This window comes from Bombyx mori, chromosome 24 (assembly GCF_030269925.1).
Source record: "Bombyx mori chromosome 24, ASM3026992v2".
Lineage (NCBI taxonomy): Eukaryota > Metazoa > Arthropoda > Insecta > Lepidoptera > Bombycidae > Bombyx > Bombyx mori.
In genome coordinates, this window is record NC_085130.1 from 4,783,456 (window position 1) to 4,808,817 (window position 25,362).

The 25,362-nt window shown below is 35.7% G+C and overlaps 1 protein-coding gene across 1 annotated transcript in view; it reads left to right on the plus strand.

Annotated features, from left to right (window-relative positions):
* LOC101739776 (irregular chiasm C-roughest protein) overlaps positions 1-17,329 on the plus strand; it is a 109,489-nt gene extending 92,160 nt beyond the window's left edge. The window contains exons 13-22 of the mRNA XM_004924864.5: positions 1,239-1,384; positions 1,973-2,126; positions 6,527-6,765; positions 6,959-7,126; positions 8,465-8,580; positions 8,933-9,087; positions 10,547-10,729; positions 11,071-11,177; positions 11,707-11,809; positions 12,678-17,329. Coding sequence (XP_004924921.1) covers positions 1,239-1,384; positions 1,973-2,126; positions 6,527-6,765; positions 6,959-7,126; positions 8,465-8,580; positions 8,933-9,087; positions 10,547-10,729; positions 11,071-11,177; positions 11,707-11,809; positions 12,678-12,715 — 1,409 coding nt within the window. The 3' untranslated portion in view covers positions 12,716-17,329. The remainder of the gene's footprint in view (positions 1-1,238; positions 1,385-1,972; positions 2,127-6,526; positions 6,766-6,958; positions 7,127-8,464; positions 8,581-8,932; positions 9,088-10,546; positions 10,730-11,070; positions 11,178-11,706; positions 11,810-12,677) is intronic.
* The last annotated feature ends 8,033 nt before the right edge of the window (positions 17,330-25,362 follow it).

Here is a 25,362-nt window from a genome sequence, read left to right on the forward strand (position 1 = left end):
AAATCCTAACGGTGAAAATGGCAATGAAACTTTTTAGAAAACTATTTTCAATCGATTTTTTCTTTTCTTTTATTCCGTATCTAAATAGTCAGTTACTTAAAGACAAACAGTGGAATCATTTGCGACGAATTTCAAAGAATTTTTCTACTCCTTAATTTTCTACTAAACACCCACTCGTTTGAAGATATACAAAGTAGCTTTTTAAAATAATGTATCATTACCTAGAAATTTCCCATTCTATGAAACATTTAATTTGCGTCATTTGAAAAACTGCTGTTTCACACGAGATCGTAAACAGCTATCGGTTGAAGCTTTTAATAAAATGACAATTACGAAAACATAATTCAAGGAATTTTATATTCATCGCGACCAAAAAAATAAAGAATTATTTTTGTTTTTTTAGTCAAAGCTGCCTTTGTGTATTATCTACAAAGCAGAATATTTTGATTTTTATTCATATCGTATTTTCAATTGGCTCAGCAAATTTAACGAATTTACTTTAACTTAAATGACATCCAAATATATTTTTTCAAGTCATGTTATCACCATCAGCTGTTTCAAAAAAAGGTACCATCCTCAAAAGAACCCAAGAATGGAATTTTGCATGTTGTTTTTTTTCTAATTACCGTGAATCATTTTATTTTCATTTCTTAGAAAGCTTACAATTACATTTACAAGTGCGTAAAAAAATACAAGAGAAAAACGGAACACGGGAGACCGGGAATATGTCATTTTGACATCGATCCGTCCCTTAGCTTATAATTGGCTTTTAAAGTATACCTTACTCTACAAAAGTTGCTTCGTACTGTTCTTAAGCCGATATAATAGACCATGTAATAATAAGACATAGCTTAAAACAATTAGGGTTCGAGGCTTTTGAAATTACGATTCAATAAGAGTCTGTGAGAAGTGACAGACAAATGATTCTAGCACACTTGAATCTGATAAAGCTACACATAGTTGGTTTTAAAGTTAAAAGGAAAGCTTATAGCTAATATCCTATTGGATTGATATTTTAAATAACATCTAAAGGTGTTTTATAGGTTTTTGATGGCACACGATCTTGCGATAAGCTTGATGGAAAATTGCCACTCATAGTTCTATTAGAAAAGTCAAAGTCATATCAAAGTTTTGTGTCAGAAGTGCAACCGCTCCACTGATGTGTTGTAAAGGAAATATCCACTCGTAATAGAAAGTCGTACGAAGTAAAATATACTTAAATCGAACGTTTGTCACAGGTCCTCCGAAGATAATATCGAATCAGACACAATTCGGTACCCAGGGGGACACAGTGAACATTGAGTGTGCAGCCTTCGCCGTGCCGAGGATAGACAGTATTATCTGGACTTTTAACGGAAGAGAAATAGATTCGTTGCATGATCAGGTAAGATACATGTAATGGACGGATGTAGCTGAAATACTTCATTATTAACAACTAGCGGCCCGCTCCGGCTTCGCTTGGGATGTAGCGCACGTGATGTAAAGAATTTTAGGTAATTTTTTTACACATTGGGTTACATTATTGGAGTTTCAGTAAGGATCCCTAATTTTTTTGAAAATATAATAAATATAGCCTATGTCACCCGGGGATAGCGTAGCTTTCCCGCAGTGAAAGATTTTTTTAAATCGGTTCAGTAGTTCCGGAGCCTATTCAATAGAAACAAACAAACAAATCTTTCCTCTTTATAATATTAGTATAGATAAAAAGAATATACCTAAGTATACATTCAACTATCAAAGAATGGCTAGAACAAGTAATTAAATGTAAGTCAATGATGGACATGTTTTATTTACAGCGTGTTTCGGCCAACGATATTGGGCCAATTTCGAAAAGAACATTCCAGAACTTGTATCATAGTATTGAAATGTTTACCACAAGAAAGATATGCAAATAACCCTCATCCACGCCAATACCTGCTACACTTCGCAGCTCTGCATCTTATAATGGAATTACATTTTGTATTTTGTTTAGGACTACGCATTCCTCGAAGATCTACAATCAGGAGGCATAGTTAACTCTACGCTAATAATTCGAGAGAGCCAATACAAGCACTTCGGCGTGTACAAATGTAACGTGTCTAATGACTATGGCAATGACTATTTGGAGATTACCGTGACTGCTAAAGGTAAGCAATAATATGATGATAATCTGTTAAAACTTGAAGGGTTTTATTGTATACTAGCAACTCGCCCTCGCTTCGCTTCCGGAACTGTAATTTATTATTGATCTCTTGACTAACCAAATTTGCCTAAGTTACTACTTATATCATTAACTACCTATCAGTGAAAGTCCCGTCAAAAACGGTCCAACCGTTCCAAAGATTAGCCGGAACACACAGACAGACAAAATATAAAAAAAAATGTTTTTTTGTTTGTTTATGTACTGTGTATACATACTTACACGTTTAGTAAAAAGTGGTTATTTTATTATTACAAACAGACACTCCAATTTTATTTATTTTATATAGATTTGGTTGATGGCCGTTTAAGAATATATTGAAATTTAGGTTCTAGCGAACACGAAGACGTCCATTGTTGAGTTAATCCTTTATTATCCTGTCTGCGTTGTCATAGTTACAAGATCTGTAGACTGAAGCTACTCTACATAATATCAAGGCTAATGTAATAAAAATTTAACCGATTCTCAACCTTATTTTGGCACAGCAATGTTTCACGATTTAAAAATTTTATTGCACTCAAAAAAATTAAGTTTAAAAGCTGTTTATTTACATCTACCTCTTATTAAACAGTTTACGAAAATAATTATAAATGTTAAATAAATAAATAATGTACTCCAAAATAAACGGTACATTTATTATGGGATTAATTACAAATTAAGATTTTTTTATTTTTTATTGCTTAGATGGATGGACGAGCTCACAGCCCATCTGGTGTTAAGTGGTTACTGGAGCCCATAGACATTTACAACGTAAATGCGCCACCCACCTTGAGATATAAGTTCTAAGATCTCAGTATAGTTACAACGGCTGCCCTACCCTTCAAACCGAAACGCATTACTGCTTCGCGGCAGAAATAGGCAGGGCGGTGGTACATACCCGTGCGGACTCACAAGAGGTCCTACCACCAGTGATTACGCAAATTATAATTTTGATTCGAACACCGGTGCATCGCTACGTACGAATACACCGGACGTCTTATCCTTTAGGCCACAACGGATATGCTACAGCACGGTAAGATAATTCAGAATCAGTCGTCTCAAGTGACAATGACCTATTCTTAACTCATTTATTAAACCGAATTTTTTGTTGCCTAAATTCATTCATTATCCTGCCCTTCTCCCAGTCACCTGGGGTCGGCGCAACATGTTTTCTCCTTCCATACTCTTCTATCATATACCATTTCTTCGCTCACTCCCCTCCTACCCATATCGTCTTTCACACAATCCATCCATTTCTTCTTAGGTCTACCTCTTCCTCTAAATCCTTCCACATTCATAGTTAACACTCTCTTAACAACCTCATTTTCATTTCGTCTCATCACATGTCCATACCATCCCAAACGTGCACTCCTCAGCTTTTTGTTGCCTAAATTCATTAACTAAAAATTCTAATGATGATCTAACGCCATTAAGTCATGATGGGGCCCGTCATTAGTCTTCCGAGAAAAGCTTTATGGCTTATTTTACGTTGAACCATTTACGACTTTTCTTTTCGAGGATCGTAAAATTTTCAGGAGTACTTTCCGATTGATGAGCTTTCGGTCCGACTTTGAACGTACGCTAGTTTCATTAGATTTAAAATTAAGTGTTGAAGTTAATAATTTGTTCAGTCTTCAACTTTTTGTCTTTGACCGAGTTATCATTACCTACTTAATTCCCGTCTTTTAAAAATGAAACCTGCAAAAATTATAATTTGCGTAATTACTGGTGGTAGGACCTCTTGTGAGTCCGCACGGGTAGGTATCACCACCCTGCCTATTTCTGCCGTGAAGCAGTAATGCGTTTCGGTTTGAAGGGTGGGGCAGCCGTTGTAACTATACTGAGACTTTAGAACTCATGTCTCAAGGTGGGTGGCGCATTTACGTTGTGGATGTCTATGAGCTCCAGTAACCACTTAACACCAGGTGGGCTGTGAACTCGGCGGTCTAAAGCCTTAAGATGGAAGGCTCAATCGTAAAGTAAATATAACAGTTATCAGACTTCTCAAACCGGAAGGTGTAAATAAACAGTATTATAGAACCTCCCTTGTGGGCTCACGATTAACCCAATTACTACACTATATAGAGCTGTGATGTAATAATCCTTAATAATACTAGTTGCTAGTTACTAAAACATCGCTGTGCCTATCAAACATTTGGCTAAACTACTGATCTTTGATGTTGAAACCCAAAGAGAAATACGTAGCGCTAAAAAAACTTGTAACATAAAATCGGAAAACACACACGTCCCGGAGAAAAACCTCTTTTATTTAGTAACAAACAAAAAAAAAACGCGATAAATCAAACAACGATATTTCTATTCGCACAGCCATAAAATAAATTAAACATACAATAAACCGTCGTAAGGTTTCATTGAATGGAAAGAAAAAAAAAAGATTTTTTCCAATAAAGAATTCCACTGGATATATTTCAAGGAATTCTGAGCTTTTTCCTTTAGTTTCCAAACCTATTGTTCGATTTTAGTTCGAAGCAGCAGCCCAAATACGATCTCACGTCTTAGCTCAGATATTTTATTGTAGGCCTCTGAGAAATGCTACTCTCTCGGAGATTTATTTGAAAGGACCGATTCCGAATCAAAATTAATGTAACTCTGTAGAGATTTCGTAATAATATTCTTCTTCTCCTCCTATTCGTACACTCGTGACAGAGTGGTCGTGGTCATGCATCAGTCGGATACAACCTGCTCATTACTCTCGTGGGAAATTTAGAGCAGTAGTTTCCGGTTGCCTTCTGCACCAGCGTTTTAGGGGGTATTTGATCCCCCAGGTTACTGACGCCTCTTCCGTATAGGTTGTCCTGACGGGTGTGTATGGTTATACCGCCATATAATAATATAAACATTTAATTAATCTCTTTACGAATAAATATCCGTGGACTACTTGAAACTAAATTTAGATTATGTAAAATTATTGTTGCTGGAAAATCAACTACACAGAGAGAGAGAGTATTCTTTATTGTACACCAAAAAAAACTGTAATGCGAAACATTAAATCCAAAAAAGTACAATTAGCGGTCTTATCGCTAACAGCGATCTCTGTCAGACAAGCATCAGGTGGACAAGAATCATTTGGAAACGAATTACTCGCGGTGTACCAATCCATATATATAAACATACACACATACATACATACATGCGTTAAAAACACATGTAATAAAATTATATTGTATCAGTGCCTTTGGCATTGGAATCCAAATCGATTGATCTATTTATTTATTTATTTTGAATTTATTTTTATTCATTATCTTATTTTAATTTCTGGACTTGAAATCGGGCCATTAATCCCAAATCAATTACTGTTGTAACACAAAAAAAAAACATGGACGTCCGCAAGATACCTACTATTTATTAAAGCCCATCCATTTACAAAGTTAACGCAATTACTTAATTCAACGAAGAATATTCGTACAGAATTAGGGACGTGGGCCGACCATTACGACAACGGCCAGACATTATCGTAAATGTATCGCCATTTTAACTTCACGGTCGTCACGTTAGTATCTTCTGTCAGTCGGATTTCGGTAGTCTAGTTAAGCGACAGCAGCATTTGACTATGAATAAAACTCAATTTTGATTTGATGTTATTAGAGCGATTTAAAAAAAGGGTACGTGTACTTATGTACGCGCGTAAGAAGTTATACCTTATTTTTATATATATATATTTTTTTTTAATAAATATTAAATAATTAATAATAAATATTGAACGTTAATAATTTAATAATATTTCGTATGAATTATATTAAATAAGAATTTTGTCATTTATATTACTAAAAAAATGAATGCTAATAACACTTTTTTTACGAGTGTACAAGTTCACCTGCGGCTATATTCAGACTCGCCAAGTTACGTCGGTCGTATTGTAATGAGCGATTTAGTGGGCAACTTCATTCTGTTAATTTTGTGTCACGGTGCGCGCGCATCGTCAAATTTCACTATCATCAATTTTTCACAACGCGCCTAAAGAAGTATAACTTCAAAAAGAAAATTCTCTCAATTGGATCGTTTTAAAAAGTTAATATTTTATTTAACGGACCACACTTTATTTTAGTCAGTTCGCAATATATCAATTCCAGAAATTTACCAAATTATATTCTACACGTAACTTTTCAATTTGGTGAAAATCTGTTCGCCTTTAATTTGGTTTTGTGCTTTCCGTACTCGCGTAAGAAGATCGTTTGGTTAAATTACATTCACCTAGAAGTACCGACATTAATTTGCGTGTGTCAAGGCTATAATACAATCTAGACTAATTTATCTCTGAAACATAGAAACCTTACCTTAACGCCTCACCTACCCACCCAATAAATTTAGGGCACTTAAGCAAGAACTTAACTGAAATACCATTTTCAGAGGCCCTTCCACTGCTGGTGATAATTTTCAGCGTAACCACTTGCACGATTGCCGTGGTTTGCCTAACTATGCTGATAATAATTTGCCAAAGAAAGCAAAAAAGGGGAAAGCAGAGTCAAGTCGCCGAGAAGCCAGATGTGACTGTCACGGCCCAAGAGCTTTTCAAGGATAACGACAGGAACTCAAACATTAGCGACCTGAAGCTTGAACTAAGACAGGCCAACGGTAGCTGTGAAATTGTGAGTAGGAAATTGATTAAATTTTAATCAATAAGTGTGCTTCATAAGAATCACAAAAAAATCCAAGCTGATGATAATAAACCTGTTTATGTACAGTTATTCAGTTAATAACAGCCTTTACATATTTTAATTGCATTTCCTGGGCAAAATTATCATGAGCAGAAACAAAAACTGACGCGTCCTTCCTTTGCAGGATTATTCCAACACCGGCTCAGATAGTACCTTGTGTTCTAATGCCAAATTAGGCAGCGGCATTCCATTGGCCGGTTCTGTTCCTTTAGCATCTATGAACCAGAATAACTATCAGCCGTACAGATATAGTAACGATTACACAGATCCTGCTTACGCTGATTGTTACAAGGTAAGCACCAATTTATGCCTTCAATAGCAATTATTTTTACAATATATTAATTTATTTATCGATTATTTATTTTTTTATCAATTACGATTTGACGGGAGCTAGGATTTTAACGTGTCAAATAATCATGGATGCGATTAGAGATTTCAAATTTGAATTAATAAGTCCCAGATTGCTGTACAAATAATTAGAACGACAAGTTTTTGTTGTAAAATTATAGCTCCGCCATTTTTTTATTTGCATTAATATTCGTATAACATATTTTGCAACTGCACTCCTCAACCCTACCTACTTCTGTAGCAACGTAGTCATACGCCGAAACAGAAGATTTAAATTTAATAAAATTCATTGTTCCACCTTTCTGAAGGTGAAGGTAATATTTAGTTATTTACGGTCTGAGATCTCTATGGTTTTCTCTCAACCTATATAGCAATAGCCTATATACCTATCTTTGCATTACTTATCGTTTTCGCCAAGACTTATGTTTGCAGTATTCCATATTTCTGTTTTCAATCCAAACAAGACCGTTTTACTGATCCCACAAAATTATTTTTATGCCTACATTTTAACAGTACACAATTAAACCAAGCGCTTAAATATTCGATTGATCGAATAAAAAGCAAATCCTCTGAGGAATTACAACGCCCTATCAAGTATCGTAAGCAATTTCGGCGTAAGCCCTATGATTAGCTACCCGATATTAACGAGTGCTCGAAATATTTACAGTAACAACTAATGAATGGTTGCGAACCTTATCTGTATTATTCAATCGGGCTGTAAAATACGTATTAGAACGATTACTTTTGTAGGTTTCGTTACGTGAATTTGTTTTTATTGCGCCAAAGATTGGTTGTTAAGTGGCTCGGCACTCACCTAAGACTAGGTCAGATGTAAGTCAGCAATTGTAGTAGGTATGTCTCGAAATAATTTGAGCGAGTAAACCTATTAATCTTGGTTACTGGTTATTTTATAGGCGCGTTTTTATCGATACATAAAATATGAGCCTATTTGATGTTAAGTAAGTACCGATACAAAGCCAATATAGGCTAAATTCTACGGGCATCTTACCTTTTAGGTTATAACGCATGACAGATAACTTTCCGGCAGAAATGTGAAGGACGCTAGTACTAACTAGAATACTAACTAGTACATATTTGGAATTATAATTTCAGCAAAAGCAACTATCCTTAGTATCAGTAGTATTTAGTACCTATCAATCAACATTATTAGTGTCACATTATTAACAACATGACAATACATATTGTAAACTTCCGTCCTGTCTTGTAAATCAACAAAATTATCAAGCTCCTTATTAAAAATAACAGTGCATGTTGTTATTAGGTCAATGGCTTTAACAACGGCTATCAGACGTATGTTCATTATGGACATGATTACACGCCTGGTTCGTTGAGGGTGCAGTCGCCGACTTTGGCCAGCGATAAACTCACCCCTAACAGGTATGTTAAACACCTTTAATGTAACAGATATAAGAACCAAATTTATGAATCTGTAATGCGATAATCGTTAAACATAGAACGAAGGTTTTGTGTCTTTCTTTAATCTCATAAAAGTAATACGACCTAAAACCACATTTATGACAAAACAATTTTAATTTCGAAACAACATTGAAGGTAAATAAGTAGGTACTCTACGCTGAGTTTATAATATCGTCGAAATATACATGTTTTTGAATATAAATTAATTTTATTGTTTTCAATTCGTTAATATTTTATATATAAATCTAAATTTTCCACAACACTATCACAATAACCTTTTTAATGTTCAGTTAATACGTGTATTTCACTTTAGGTCTATAAACGGAAGTTTACCTAGAAGTGTCGATACGCCATCGACGGTTCAATACAACGTAGGGAACGGATCCCAAAATAACTCGTTGCAGCGTTCAACAAAACGGCAAGACAGCAGCAGCGCATTGAATAACCTGGGCCTTCCTACAGCAGAGGGTAAATCTATTTTTGTCTCAAAGAGAGTATTTCAGGAGGCTTTTGTTCTGAATTTTGAATAGCAATCCCGCTAGCTTTACTTCATGGACACGTCTGGTAATACTTGAAAGTATTTTGATGTTTACGCATAAAAATTACTGATTTCATTATTAGTATTCCCCAAGGGTTCTAAATTGGATCATGATCACTGTCACCTCAAGGTTCTAAGTCTTGATGTTATTACCTTTTTTTTCTTTTGTGCTGTTATCAAATTGTTTTTCTTATAGAAGCGGAAAAAATGTGTCGATGACAAAAAGCTAGTCCATAATTACAAAACAAATTCAAACCAGTTGATAAGGGTATTGGATTTTTCTGTACTCTATGTCACGTAGATGATAATGACAATTTTTCTTTTTCTTTAAAACAATACGCAATGAAATCTTCAGTCACAGTTCTTAAGCCATTCTTCATAAATTGCTAAAATAATTGTATAATTATGAAAAACTTATAAGGAAATAAATATATTGGAAATTAATACATCTATAATTTATAAATCGATGTAAATGGACAAAAAAATTCCATATAACTAAATATAGAACCTTTCCTTTCTTGGAGTCGGTTAAAAAAAATTAAGAACATACAGCTTTTATCTAATGAATCTAGAAACACAAAAATCACGATGCCTATATTCAACAACAGCCATGAAAAGCTCTGGATCCTCAACAAAAGAAGCACTAAAGCAGTAAATGTAAACTTTTTGTCATAAAAGACAGCTTTTATATTTTCCTCCATCCTAATACTTTAGAAGCTTTTAAGAGAAAAATCAACGGAAATGCTTTTGTAAAATACTCAACAGAATTCTGCTTCAATACAATTTACATTAGAAATTATCCGAAAGAAATTCTCGCCAGTGGCTCGTGGTTGAAATATTTTGATCTGTCTGAAAGAATTACTTGTTACGTTTTCTTAAATTATGGCGTTTTATCTCTGCGGATGCACTGTAAAATAATTTTTAGGATGTTACGTGAATTTAAGACATAATTAAAACTAGTTTTACTCTTTTGGCGAGTCTTAGATATCATTAAAATTAGTTTTACAGTTTAATTTTACATTTATTGGTTTCATATAATTCATATACCCTAATATTTTTAAATATTGGCGAATAGCACCTTGATCAGCCGTGGAAACTTAATATAAAGCATTAAAACTTAAAAATTACTTAGTACTAACATAACAAAAATAACGCGAAAATAAATTGTAAAAATTGTTTTAATTGTAAATAGGCTCTTATATTTAGTAGGCTCCTACTACAGTTCTACAGAAGCATTTAACAAAAACAGCTAGCAATTAAATTGACATATTAAGCTTTATTTAGTACAGGTTTCTCAATCTAATCATGAACTCGTGAAGATCGAAATCGGAAATACACAGCGATGTAGGATTTTAGTTACTACTTATTTACTGAAGTTAATTGTTTTAGTAAGCCGCGTGCCTAATGGTGGCATACATGGTGTTGATATAAGATACGCAGCAACATATGGGAATCCACATTTACGTTCTGGAGGTGGACTGGGTTTCAATACTGTTAACACTGCCAAACCGGCGTCCACTCCAGCGCCACCACCTTATTCGTCTGTCAGAAATTCTGTAATATTACCTTCAGGTAAGTCTTCATTAAAATTACGTTAATAAGATTTTTCTTTAGCAATACATTCAATTACGATTCTGATATTTTCTAAAACTATTCTAACCAACATCATAGCTTCCTAGCCACCACGTTTCTTAATTCTAAAGCAGTACTGCAAGCTTTTCAATGATTAATTCCTATAGAAATCAATTAGCTGTATCAATTTTTTTCTAGTGCGTTTCGAAATTAAGACATTTTCAGTTTGTTGATGGAAGTCTGCTTTGTGCCAAGTACACATTATCAAATTTATTCTTGTACCATATTTCACATTAATCCTGAAAACAGCTTTATTGTACAATTTTTATTATTATTGTCAGGTAACTCCTCTCACTCTATAACATCGCCAACAAGTGTAGCCTCACCACAATGCGCTACTAGTCCTATAACAACGTCAACTATATCCACTGACAGCACCCAGCCGCTGGTAAGCTTAAAGTTCAAATTTGTATGTACCATCAATACTTTTTGTCAACGTTTATACATACTCGTTTTCCTCTCGCAGGTCGACAGGGAGAAATATCTTTGAGAAATATGCATATTTGCATAGTCATAAAAACCTATATCCACATTCTCTATATGTTCCCAACCAAGCCCCTGCGGTTTTGTGGCTAATGTATTTTTTCCCAATAACTGTTGCACTTGCCTAATCCGCTCTTAATTTAATACCAAATTTTGATAAAATAAGCACAAAGTTGCATAGTCACAAAAACCTATTTCCACATTCTCTATTTGTCCCCAGTCAAGCTTCTGCGGTTTTGTGGCTAATGCATGTTTTCCCAATTACTATTGCACTTACCTAATCCGCTGTTAATTGAATATCAAGTTTTGATAAAATAAGCACAAAGTTGCATAGTCATAAAAACCTGTATCCACATTCTTTAGCTGTCCCCTACCAAGGTCTTTGCAAAACCCTCCAAGCAAGGTTTCGTGGTTAATGCATGTTTTCCCAACAGACCGGCGTGGCAACTTCGTCCGCGACCCCACAGTCTCCTAGCGCACATTACATACTCGCACCATCGAACAGGAGTATAACAACGGCCGCTGTTACTAAGAAAGGTAACGTCTAGTTTTTACTATCATTCCACTCGTGGATCGAGTGTATTTATAAATCTTGGAACGATCTTCGATGATATATTAAATTCGTGTATTTTGTTTGCTTCATTCATTAGCTATTTGAGTAAAACATTTATATTACAAATATTATTTAAACAGTTAAATTTTTTAAATTAATTAAGCTTTTTCAAAGGCATGCCTCTTATTTTTAGTATTATTTTATAGTTTATACGGAACAGTGTGAGTTTATACGACTAATGGCTGTTCATAATTGAGGGCATGATTTTTGTATTTGCACTATATATTCTTGAATAGGATAGTATTTACTATTAGTTACTATTAATTAAATATGACTATAGAGTATTAGATAGTAATGATGAAATTAATAAACATAAAACCAAAATTTACGATTTGAAATTTTAAGTTGTGTTAAGTGTTAAGTTGTTTTAAGTGTACACTATGATGATTCTATTGTCAAATACTATTTATTATACTTCTATAATCAAAGATTTCGCCAAGACTACACTTTCGACAAATATCAATAAAGATAAACAATATTTCTCAATCTCAATTTGACCACAGAGTATAAGCAATAAGAAAAGTTTGACAATAAACAAATAGTATGCATGCGTGTTTGTTAAATACACGGTAGTGTGTGTAATGTATTTATTGATTTATTTTTATATAATTGATTTTATGCATAATTTAAAAAAATGTTAACAATCTGCACTCCTCCTCTATATTCTCTATAAGTGTGGGAAATTTCATACTCCTCCGTCCGCGCAATTTTCGTAAAAAGGGGTACAAAGTTTTTGCTTCATCTATTAATATAAAGATGTATATTTGATAATGCTGACTTTAAAATTCGCAGGTAATGGCTTGCAATCACCCTTGGCAACGCACGTATAAGACTATCAAAATATACATTAACAAAGACTCTACGAATAGCTTGATTGTAAAATTGTATAAATGTAAAATTAAATATGTCAATTCTAATTCAATTGAATTGTTTGTAAATTTATTAATGTCGATTAATAAATAACTAAGTTTATTATTGGACAGAAGTCGTTCGAAAATAATCAAACGGCTTTCGAACGTTTGTATGTTGGGCGTGTTCTTGGGAAGTGTTTATTTGAATATTCAACTTCGGGCTCTCTAGTTTTACTTAACAATATTTTCCGAGTTCGTTGTACTCAATAATTGTGATGTGATGAACGCCGATGGTAAGCGTCGTTGCATTGATTCTGCTCGTTGCGATTTCTGTTGAGCTAGTTCTCTATCATATCCGTTTCATGTTTTTGTGATGTTTGGTTACAATTCTTACACGCAAAACATGCAGAAATCAGATTTTAAAAGTAAGCATTGATAAAATGTACCCGAAAAAGACGCACAGAATCAAACCCGAATCACGTGCTCAGGATCGCTAACCATTCGACCTAAAGTCAATATAAATTAAATTTATTTTTCTTCACTCGGAGTGTACAATAATTAATTAATAATTACCAAGGCCTTTTATTTGTTGTTACATTGATCTGAATTTAAAAACGTAAATCAAGAATTGTAAATATGAACTTCATTCAGAACAATTTTTTTATTTTATACATTAAATGTATATGTATTAAAAATAAATATTTCAATAAGACTATATTTTTTTTGTTAATCTGATTAAAGTATTTTATGTTATAATTCAAACATATTTTATGTATGTACATACTATATTATAGGAAAATAGTATTGTTTTCTAGGCTCTCATAGACTGGTCTTTTAGTTGTAATAATAAGTTTAATATAATTGTAAATTATGTCAATTTCATCGAAACATTTGTAAAATAGAGTTTCCATTATTTTTCTCACTTAGTCTTTTGTGTAAAAATACTTAAATGTCGTTTAAAACAATTTAAGAAAATGTCAATTCTTTTAAATTTTTAAAATATATCATATTGATGTTATACTTCTTGTAAAAAATATTATTCAGTGCACGGTTCACATTTGTAATGAAGATTACGATTAAGAAAATAAGTTACAAATGTATAAAAGCTCTTAATCTTTTAGTCAATTGAAATCGTCTTGCACATTATTTGTTACTTTAATATTTCAATTGAGAAAGTTTAACTTCAAAACGGTTTTTAAGATTTTTTAGGTTTGCATGTATTAAATATATATTTTTTTTTTAATTTTTCGTGCCATTACATAGACTGAGTAAAATATATTTTTAAAAAGTATTACCATTTTTGTTCTTCCTTACTATTAAAGCAGTGCAATTTATATTATCAAAAGATACATATCTAAAGTATTATTATTTGACTTAAGGTATTACTCTAAACGGTTTGGTATCGCTTTGGTTTTATTGTATACTAGCGGCCCGCTCCGGCTCCGCTCGGGTCTTTAACAAAAATTTCAATGTGTTTTATTTTTTTAAATAAAAGAACACTTATTGCGACATAAATATAATAGTTAGGCATATGCTGTCACGGCACTTTTTGTAAATAATAATGTGTTCTACAAAGTCGTAGTACATTATTTTATTTTATCATCAATAGTTTTCGCAAGGCTCGCGATGCAAAGACTATTTTAGGTATTTTTTTTACTCCTTGGGTTACATTATTGGAGTTTTAGTAAAGATCCCTAAGTTTTTTCAAAAAATATTATAGCCTATGTCACTCGGGAATAGTGTAGCTTCCAAACATTGAAATAATTTTTCAAATCGGTTCAGTAGTTTCGGAGCCTATTCAATACAAACAAACAAACAAATCTTTCCTATTTATAATATTAGTATACTAAATTTAATTTATTTTATTTTATTTTTAATAATTATTATTATATTATAATACTTTGTATTAATTGTATGTATATTTACTGACATATGTATGTGTGTATGTATGTGTATATGTATTTCACTGGAATGGTACACCGCGCGTAGTTCGTTTCCAAGTGATTCTTGTCCACCTGATGGTTGTCTGGAAGAGATCACTCTTAGCGATAAGACCGCCAATTGTACTTTTTTGTGTTTAATGTATCGCACTGTTTATTTGTTTTTTGGTGTACAATAAAGAATACTCTCTCTCTCTATATATATACTTATAGATAGCTGTCGATTCCCAAAACCAGTCACTGTGATCTTGAAGTGTTAAACGCCTTTATGCAGTCCCCGATTCAACCTAAATTGGGCACACAATTGACTATATTTCTCAGAGTAGGCGACCAGCGTGAACGTGAATACCATTATGATTTCTACTGGCTTTGTTATCGAATTAACACCAGGTGAGACCAAGATCTCGTTCATCAGTCATGAAATACGGAGCCGGAGCTCAAGTTTTTTTATCAGTACCTAATTCATAATAATAATATTATATTGAATAATAGTTTACCATAAAAAAATGATGGATTGCGTAATTACCGACGGTATCGATGCACGGGGGTACCACTATCCTTATCATTCCTACCTCGAAGTAATCATAAGAATCACAAGTAGGCAACGGCTTAGTTCTGCCCCTGGTATTGCCGAAGTCTATAGGCAACGGTAACCACTCACCATCAAGTGGGCCGTATGCACATCTGCCTACAAAGGTAAAAAAAAATGCTGTAAAATATTCTTTACACAATCTAATTGTTATCCACATTACATTTTGATATACATACATAGACAAATTCTCTGGTATAGATCAGACATTGACATTCCTGCGCCTATCCAAAGTAATATACAGACAATATATAATAATATATATTTTTTTTGTTCTCATTAAAATAAAACCAACGTGAAATCAAACCTTAGAACGAATTTTGAACGTTTTCACGAAACATAATACACTGATTACCTATTACTATTATTCAATTTAGTAGCAATTTAGAAACTGTTTATTTCAATGCTCAAAAATTTTTTCTATATAAAAAGCATAGTTCTTTTTTATATTTTATTTTTTTCTCGGAATTTCGATCTAAGACTGACTAGACTAACCCATAAATAAACACGCATAATACTTTTACGTTTTCTCATTATATTACTTGTGTACAAATAAATACCCGAAAAGCAAAATGTATATTTGGGAAATGAAATATTTCCTATTATTAAGTTATCAAAAAAAATTATTTTAGATTTTTTTTTTGTGTACGTATATTGAAACGAAGTTCCTTATCGCGCGTTGTGAAAGGGGGCTAGACGGAAAAAATTCTTACGAAAAGTTGTCACGACACTTTTTAGATCCGTCATTCTGACCAATCAACGTGTAGGCGCTTATCGCGTGACATTGCTCGTATCCGATTGGTCCACGTAAGGAGTACAGTTTCTCGAGATAGCGTTTCAACAATAGTAATTTAGTTCATAGTATTGTTTTTTTCTTCTTCATAATGCCGTAATTTATTATTATAACTTAAAAAAAAAATACAATTCCTTCACTAATCAATCGAAAGGAACTTCGTTCCATCCGGGTGTCCCTTGACACCTCTGAAGTTTTTTATGTAAGTCAATTATGAAATTCGTAATAAATAAAAATAAAATACTTTGAAATTCATTTAGCGTAACAACGAAAATTAAGAAAAGTAAAAAAAAAATTAAATTTTCAAAGATTTTTTTCTAAATATATTGTTTAAAAGCAAACTAGGCTTGATGCTATTGGTTACGCTCTCCTATCCTATTCTTCCTACACTCAGTGCTTAACTAAAAACGTAAAGATTATCGTTCAAAAACAAAATTTAAAACATATTTTAAACATAAATTATAATGACAGAAAGTAACTCATTTCTTTATTAGCAAAATATTTAAGAGAGTACGCGAATTTCCTTAGCTAAAAAAATATCACGGATTGACCGAGTGCGTAGTAATGGAGGTTTCTCGAAATTCCTCTTATGAATACGGTTAAAAACTATTTTAATGCTAGTAATACAATTATTTTTTCTGTGATACATAGTATAAAAACTTTTTGTAAATAAATGCTACTTTACATAAAATTAGTGATCTTTAAGGAACTTGTACTATTTAGATTTTAGTTCCGAAAATGGATATGCCTAGTTTTAAAAATAAATAACATTAAACACCTATAAAGAATTCTATAATTTTGTTTTTAGTTAAAATTAAATTTAACGTTTTTTTTTATAATATATTATAATATTATATATGTCTTATTATTGTGTCTTTAAATATAATTTTAAACTGACATATTTGTTACCTTCAAGCAATTTTGGATTCGCTGTTCCGTATCTTGCAAATCAACACGATGCTACTTACGCTAACAATGTCTCCTTTTTTCAACACCACTTACTTCACTATGAAATAGTGATTCTAATTTACATTTTAGGTATTTGTGAAGCTTAAATTTTTTGTTTCGTTGTAACAAAATAAATTAGCGTTTAGCGAGAAAACGAATGTTTAGGTTTTTGACTGTGAGTGAGAAAATAGCGTGTATGAGGTTAAAAGTTTTACGATTGATTATAAATATTATTATTATATATACTATAAATATAATTTTAATGTAACTTTAGTGAAATTGTACAAAATACTTTTCTAATTAAAACGAAACTTTGGCCTATTTTTATTGACTTTTATTTGTTTCCTTCAATAATAAATAAATAATTATATCTATTAACAATTATATCTAACTGGGAACAAATCACGGACGGTCATCCAACCCGAATTAGGATTCCCTGTGTTATAGGTACCAGAGACTTTAAATAAATGCTATGAGCTCCCCTCCACGGTGCTTCCCGAGCGCTATGACATGTCCTTCTTCAAACGAGGCTTGTGGAGAGTATTAAGCGGTAGGCAGCGGCTTGGCTCTTGGCATTACTGAAGTCCATAGGCGACGGTAACCACTCACCATCGGGTGAGCCAAATGCTTGCATGCCTACAAGGGCAATAAATAAAAAAAGACTGACATATATATTTATATACCTAGTCAGGTCATAAAATCTGTCACATGTTTAATGTAAAATAATTGAAACAAGTTTATTCATTATGTAACCATTCATATACCAAAATGAACATAACAAAACATAGGTTCTTATGACACTAAAGTTTATTCAAAATGACCTCCGTGATTTTGAATACAGGCCTTCAATCTGCGCGGCCAATCGTCTATCGCAGCACGAACAAGGTCCATGTCAATATCGGCGGCTGCCTTAATCAAGGATGTATTGAGTGACTCCAAATTGGGATGAGGCTTTGAGCACGCCTTTTCCTCCAAGTGTTGCCATATCTTGTAATCTAACGGATTCAAATCTGGACTGGAGGAGGGCCAGTCTTCGTGCCGGATGAAGTCGATTTCACGCGCCGCCAGCCAGTCTTGTGTGCTCTTCGCTCTATGAGCTGGCGCCGACTCTTGTTGGAATACCCAGTGCCTGTTATTGAACATGGTATGAGAAACAGGTTCCACAAGGTTCGTCAGGACTGTATTTTGATACACAACTGCATTCGTTTTTACACCTTTCTCACAAAAATGTACCTCTGTTAAGCCCCAATAAGAAACTCCCAACCATACCTTGAGCGAAGACGGAAAATGACCTCGTTGGACACGCGGAATACGGTTGCTCGCTTCTTCACTACTGTGTGCGTACACCATATCATTTTGTTTGTTGTAGCTCTCTTCTACGGTAAAATTTTTCCGAAAAAAGAATTTCCCGATATTTTTTTCCCGCGTACCGCTTCAACAAAGCGCGGCATCTCTTCAGTCTCAGGTCCATTAGACGAGCATTCAAACGATGTCCTGTTTTTCTTCGATATGCCCGAAGCCCTAAGTCTTCATTTAACACCCTTGTCACCGTGGTTCTGCATAACCCCATCTGAAGGGCCAACAGTTTCTGCTTACGTTTGAGATTTCTTTGAATTCGCGCCTTTACAGCTTTTATCACTGCTGGAGTCCTAACAGACCGAGGGCGACCACTTCTTGACCTATCATCTACACTAGAGTCTTCATTGTATCGTTTGATGGTACGATAAACGAATCTTTTGTTTTTATTCAAATTTTTCAATATGTACAAAATTTTAATTGGCGCGTAACCGCAACGATGCAACGCAATAACTGCAACACGGTCTTCTTTAAGCGTCCACTCCATATTTAAAAATGAGTAAAATTCTAAAAGTATACATTTTTATTTTCATGAACAATTTGAAATTCGAATTCAACAAGCTTTTTTGTGGCCAGCATTCTAAAAGAAAAGTTTTTACTGTGTGACAATACTTATGACCTGACTAGTTACATTTAAATATATACATGTATAGATAATAAACACTCAAAAAAACCTGTTCGTCACACGAATATTGATGTGGGGAATGTTTTTTACTCGTGGTAGGACGTCTTGTGAGTCCGCACGGGCAGGCATCACCACCCTTTCTGCCGTGAAGCAGTAATGCGTTTCGGTTTGAAGGGTGGGGCAGCCGTTGTAAGGTAAAAACGGAGACCTTAGATCTCAGATCTCAAGGTGGGTGGCGGCACTTACGGTCAGGAGCGCCAACTACTCCACAACCGAGTCAGTCAAATAATTAATAGTTATTAATGATCGTCAGGTTGGCATTAAAGAGCTTAGTGATTTATTAGGGTGTGAGTGAGTAATTACTCATCAAATTGGTCACTTATTTATAACATTAAAGATATAACGTTTGATATATTCTAAATTCAATAACAACAGGTTTAATTTAACATTAATTTTACTTAATAAACTTTGCTGCGATGGCCGGAGACAATTTTTCGACAAACATTTGAATAACTGTTGATTGAAGGACCAGAGAAGCATATATCTATATATATAAAAGAAAGTCATGTTAGTTACACAAAAACTACATACCCGACCCAGTAGACCGAATGGTAAACCGTCAACGTCGCCCAAAGCACGTCATTACGGACCTCCTGATCCATTAACAGTGCTTTTAGGCACCACAAGCACCGGTCACCGTCCTCGTCGAACCCGTCGCTTGCGACGAAGGGCTCGACGAGCGAACTAACCCATGGACACAGCCCACCGAGTTTCTCGCCGGATCTTCTCAGTGGGTCGCGTTTCCGATCCGGTGGTAGATTCTGCGAAGCACTGCTCTTGCTAGGGTCAGTGTTAGCAACTCTCCGGTTGAGCCCCGCGAGCTCACCTACAAACGTTAGGGCGAAGCTGAAATAGCCTCTCAAGACTGTCAGCATAGGAAAAAAAAAGAAAAAAAAAAATAGTTACACTATTTATAACCCAAGAACGACTGAGCTGATTTGGCTGAAAATTGGTGAGGAGGTAGCTTAGAAACAGGAGAAGGATATAGGATACTTTTTATCACATTCCCGTGGGACTTGATATAAAACGTGGTAACTATAACAAAACGCAAATGACAGCTAAACGTAATATATTCTATGGTTAATTGTGCTAATTATAGTAGAATTTTGAAGTTGACTGGTTGATGTGTTCGAAACAAACCGTGTGGCGGAACAAAGTTCGCCGGGTCCGCTAGTAATATATATGTCGGCACGCGTCAGGGATGGCTGAGCGGTAGTTTCGTCATCACTCGTATTCGTTTGAACTCAGTTTAGTCAATAAAACTTTTCAATAATAATTATTGAAACTCAACACACACAACTTTCACAATGACAGGATAAACCGACAGTTTCGTTGCACATACCGACAGACCGACTGACCGACTGACTGACTGACAGAGACTCACTGACTGAGAAGGACGGAATTACTGTCTGACACGGAATGCCACGACTCTGTCCACGTACCGCCATTTTATACTGTGGCGTTACGGAGTCTACCCTTCATTTTGTGATATTTATCAAAACAACATTTCATCATTTAAAATAATAATCAAAACCACCGTCTTAATATTACTAAAAGTCGTTATCCACGACAACTAAAAGTCGTTATCCACGACACGGCCATTCTGACGTATCACACGTCCCTGTGTGACGCTCCTGCAAGAAAAACAACCTTTTGCAATATTAAACAGGTTTCGACTCGGCCAATCCTGATACATTCACGATTGAGGATTGGGATTCCTTTCATTACAAACCATAACGTTTGCTCTCAACAAGACCTTTAACACACTATGTTAACCTGTGTGAGTAGATAGATAACTTAATTACCCAATTATTATTGATACACTACACAACTGAAAAATTTCATTAATGCTCAATAAGCATTTAGAAACCCGAGTTATTACAAAAAACTCAATCTGAGCAGAATTTAATCAGTATTGTGTATCAACCACAAACTATCGTTACAATTACTTCCATCTAGTGAGAGTAACTCATGCCACCTATATCGAGTGACGATAACCCAATTCAAGTGCCACCTCCATCGAGTAGCTCTTGACTACTTATTGCCTCCATCCGGCAAATAAGTGGGACCTCCATCCGGTACCCAACTTCAACACAAAACACTAATGCCTCCATCCGGCACGCAAGTGGAACTTTCATCCAGTACCCACTTCAACCATAAAACACATCGCAATGCCTCCATCCGGCAATAAAACGAACATATCACCTAAATCGAGCGAGGTGTTCAATTACCAGTCATAAATAACACTGAATACTGTTCTTTACTAATCACACAAAATAGGACAACAAAATCCTTACTTTAATCAGTCAGTTGTATCGTGGTCATTTGATCCTACATCTTCTACATCACTAGTGTCAACAAAATCGTATAGAACGCTCCTGGCCTAGCTGCCGGCGCAGCTAGTAACTTTGCCACCCACATTATCATTAAAACAAATGATAAAACCAATACACATCACTTCACAATATAGAGTCAAGGTCATTAGTAGACCAACACAACAATAGTCTCCATTGAGACCCAGGTCTCCGCTGTACCAATCGATAGAGATACTCTCACCTCACTGATCAGTCTCGTCAGTAGCACTACTTAGAGGCAACCTTATGTAATCATAGGTTCTATTACCAGTTAAAGCAATCTGTCTTCATTTCAACAAAATTCAACATCGAATTTTACTAAATTTCCAATGTTCTGGTCTCGTCAAAGTTAATCTCTTACTTTCAGTATCATTTTAAGTAAAAACCTTTTGGGATATGGCACGCGAACTATAAAGAATTCGAAGGGGCTCGCCTCTGTTATTCTTATGGTAGAACAATTTAAAAAAAAAACAAAATGTGTGCAATTTACACGTGGTAGAAGTGAAACCTTCCAAAATTAAAATACAATTATCCTAAACGTCGTAAATGTAAAATTTTGTCATTAGTAAATAATTGTAAGGTAGCGCCCTCTGTGAATTGATATTTTAATTTCACGTATAATCCTAAATTAAAATTCACTACAAGAGCTTTCATACACACGTTAGTATTAAAAAATCTCACAGATGGCGCTGTATTAAATAGTATGTTGTATATTTCTGTCTCATTCTTTGCTGGCTTCATCCTACACATTTTTGTATTTGTGTCTATTACCTGTCTTTTTTTTTTCTTTTTTCGTTGCATCCGGTTTGAAATCACAACGATTCTAAAGAAGTTTTCACTTCAAAAGATGTACGGCTTCTAGCACTTCTTGTCAAGAACAATTCCATGAGCTCATCGCGAGCTTGGTGATCAATAACGCAAGTCTGGGCTTCGAATAAGGACACTAGATTTAAGAGTTCTATTTCGCTGAATGCTCAATCTCACTGAACCGATTAAAACAACTATCAGGTAGTACATTACATACAATAGGTAAGCAATAAACCATCGCATAGGATTTGTTCCGTACAGTTTTGAGTCAAAACAACAGAAACCTTTTATGAGAACCATCGTATAAAATTGCTGAATTATGAAGCTACTACTATTAGATTTCTTGACAAGAGAGCATTCGGCACCAGAATCCAAATAAAAATAATACGACTCACCAGATTGTTCTTATTTACCAAAAATACCGATATTACGCAGCTACCGGCACGTCGCTCCGCTCGGCCGGTGAATAGTTGACCCATCGAGCGCCGACAGACTGTGCTTGCGTCCCATTTCTCGTATTGGCTGCAGCAATCACGTGTTGATTGCGACATGGTCTTCCTGATTGTACATGTCCTCGTATGATGGTTAACCTACAATCAAAAACATCCACGAGAACACTTGTTCCGCTCGATCTCTCCTGACTACTTTACGACTTTTAAAGTCATCAAAGCTTTAAACTGTTTTAATACCATTTTAACCAAATCAAACAATAGGGTATACAAAGTTCACTATTCAGCAGCCAGAGCACGTACCGCAGTCGTTCATCAAACTTCAAATTTACTCTGTACAAATCAGGCATAGCTTACAGGAACTCAGATCAAAGAAAACTTCCGAGTAAAAATATCTAACGCCACGGCTCTCCAGCCGACCAGCAATCGCAATTGCCCTCATGATGCGCATCCACAGCGTGGATCGCCCGTGTGCATCACCCGCTGACTACACACGATGGTCTTTACAGACCCCGACCTCCGCCAGAGCCAAACGCGCACCGCGCACCCACGGACTACTTGAGTTGCCTCAAGAGACACCGATTTCTACCGGGCTACGACTACGTAATAGCTACTGATACGGTCGAACACAATACGGCCGATAGACTATCCTTACTCGAGTTTTCACCACAATTTAAGCTTGCTCTTCATCATCATCATTTACATCAACCTCGACTGGTATGTGACCTGCTGGCATTTTTCTTAGCCTATCATGTGGGTATTTGTACGTTTTGAATTTAAAGCTTTCAATGCGTAACGGTCACCATCGAACCATCGAATACTTCAACTACTTTAAACGGCCCTTTAAACTTCGGATCTAATTTTGTTTGATTACGCTCTTCGTTTTAATGTGTGGACGAGCTCATAGCCCACCTTGTGTTAAGTGGTTACTGGAACCCATAGACATCCACAGCGTAAACGCACCACATACCTTGAGATAGAAGTTCTAAGGTCTCAGTATAGTTACAACCGCTGCCCCACCCTTCAAACACCGAAATACACCACTGCTTCACGGCAGAAATAGGCAGGGTGATGGTACCCGTGCGGTCGATGGCACTACACGGAGCACCCGTCTGGTGCCACGTCCTTACCCACGAGATCGTCGCCGTGCTGCGACGCCGGCAGCGCGCGATCGCAGTCAGAGTTATTCAAGGATACCTCACAGTCTCCTACGAGGCGGCGCGTCCTAGCGCAAGTGCAGCCGGAGCGCGGGGGCTCCAATCTCGGCAGTCCGTGTTGGAGGCGTGGTCTCGTCGTTCGGCGGTCCCGTCGGCCGGCCTCCGTACCGTCGAGGCGATCTGCCCGGTTCTCGCGGACTGGGTGGGCCACGACCGCGGAAGTCTCACCTCCGGCTACCTGTGCAGACTCACAAGACATTTTACCACCATGCAAACTTCTTACCGCAACAAATCTTACCAGCCACCACGCAAACTACAATTTTACGGGTTCCCGCGAACACTTGTCAAGCACGCACAAGCACGCACTTCACCGGAAAAATCTGCATCCGCCAGCCGAACCCGAACACCGCCGCATCGCCATACACGAACGCACCGGACGTCTTATCTTACAGGTCACGACGACTTCAGATGTGTCAATTTTTCTTCCCCACGGAAACTTGCTTGCTTTCTTGTTTGCTTGCTTGCTGGAGCCCGAAGTCATCGAACGTGTAGTGTTATTGGTATTGAATCTAGTAGATTCTAAAATTTCAGCGACAATTCACAGTCTCATGTCCTGGTTTACTACACTAGTGCCATGTAACTCTAGCAGAAGTCAGCCGCTTAAAATAATTCTTGTCGGAACTACCCACTCGTCATGACAGATCCATTATTGCGATCGAAGTTTCACTTGAGATTTGCACTTGCCTTAATTTCTTGCAATAGCTTGTTACGTGTTGTATTTCCGCTAGTAAATGCCATGTGATGAAGTCGACAGTCAAACTGGGCAACATGAGCCAGAACGTAAGATGTGACGATTTCTTCGTGGTCAGATCTTCCATCGAGGTAACAGAGACGTTATTACACGACTTACGTATGCTGCATTCACGCTCTTGTGGCGCACCACTACTAGTATTCTGATCTGCATCATGTTTTTTTTGCTGTACTTCGAACATGTTCAAACACGTCACGCCAGTGAGAGTAGAGTCCTGATCCCACTTCTGATGTCGGCACGCGTCAGGGATGGCTGAGCGGTAGTTTCGTCATCACTCGTATTCGTTTGAACTCAGTTTAGTCAATAAAACTTTTCAATAATAATTATTGAAACTCAACACACACAACTTTCACAATGACAGGATAAACCGACAGTTTCGTTGCACATACCGACAGACCGACTGACCGACTGACTGACTGACAGAGACTCACTGACTGAGAAGGACGGAATTACTGTCTGACACGGAATGCCACGACTCTGTCCACGTACCGCCATTTTATACTGTGGCGTTACGGAGTCTACCCTTCATTTTGTGATATTTATCAAAACAACATTTCATCATTTAAAATAATAATCAAAACCACCGTCTTAATATTACTAAAAGTCGTTATCCACGACAACTAAAAGTCGTTATCCACGACATATACAACAACAAAAAAACTACACTTCATGAAATGTAATAAATAATAATAGAGATCAAACGATAGAATTAGTTTAAATTACTCCTACGGTTTGCG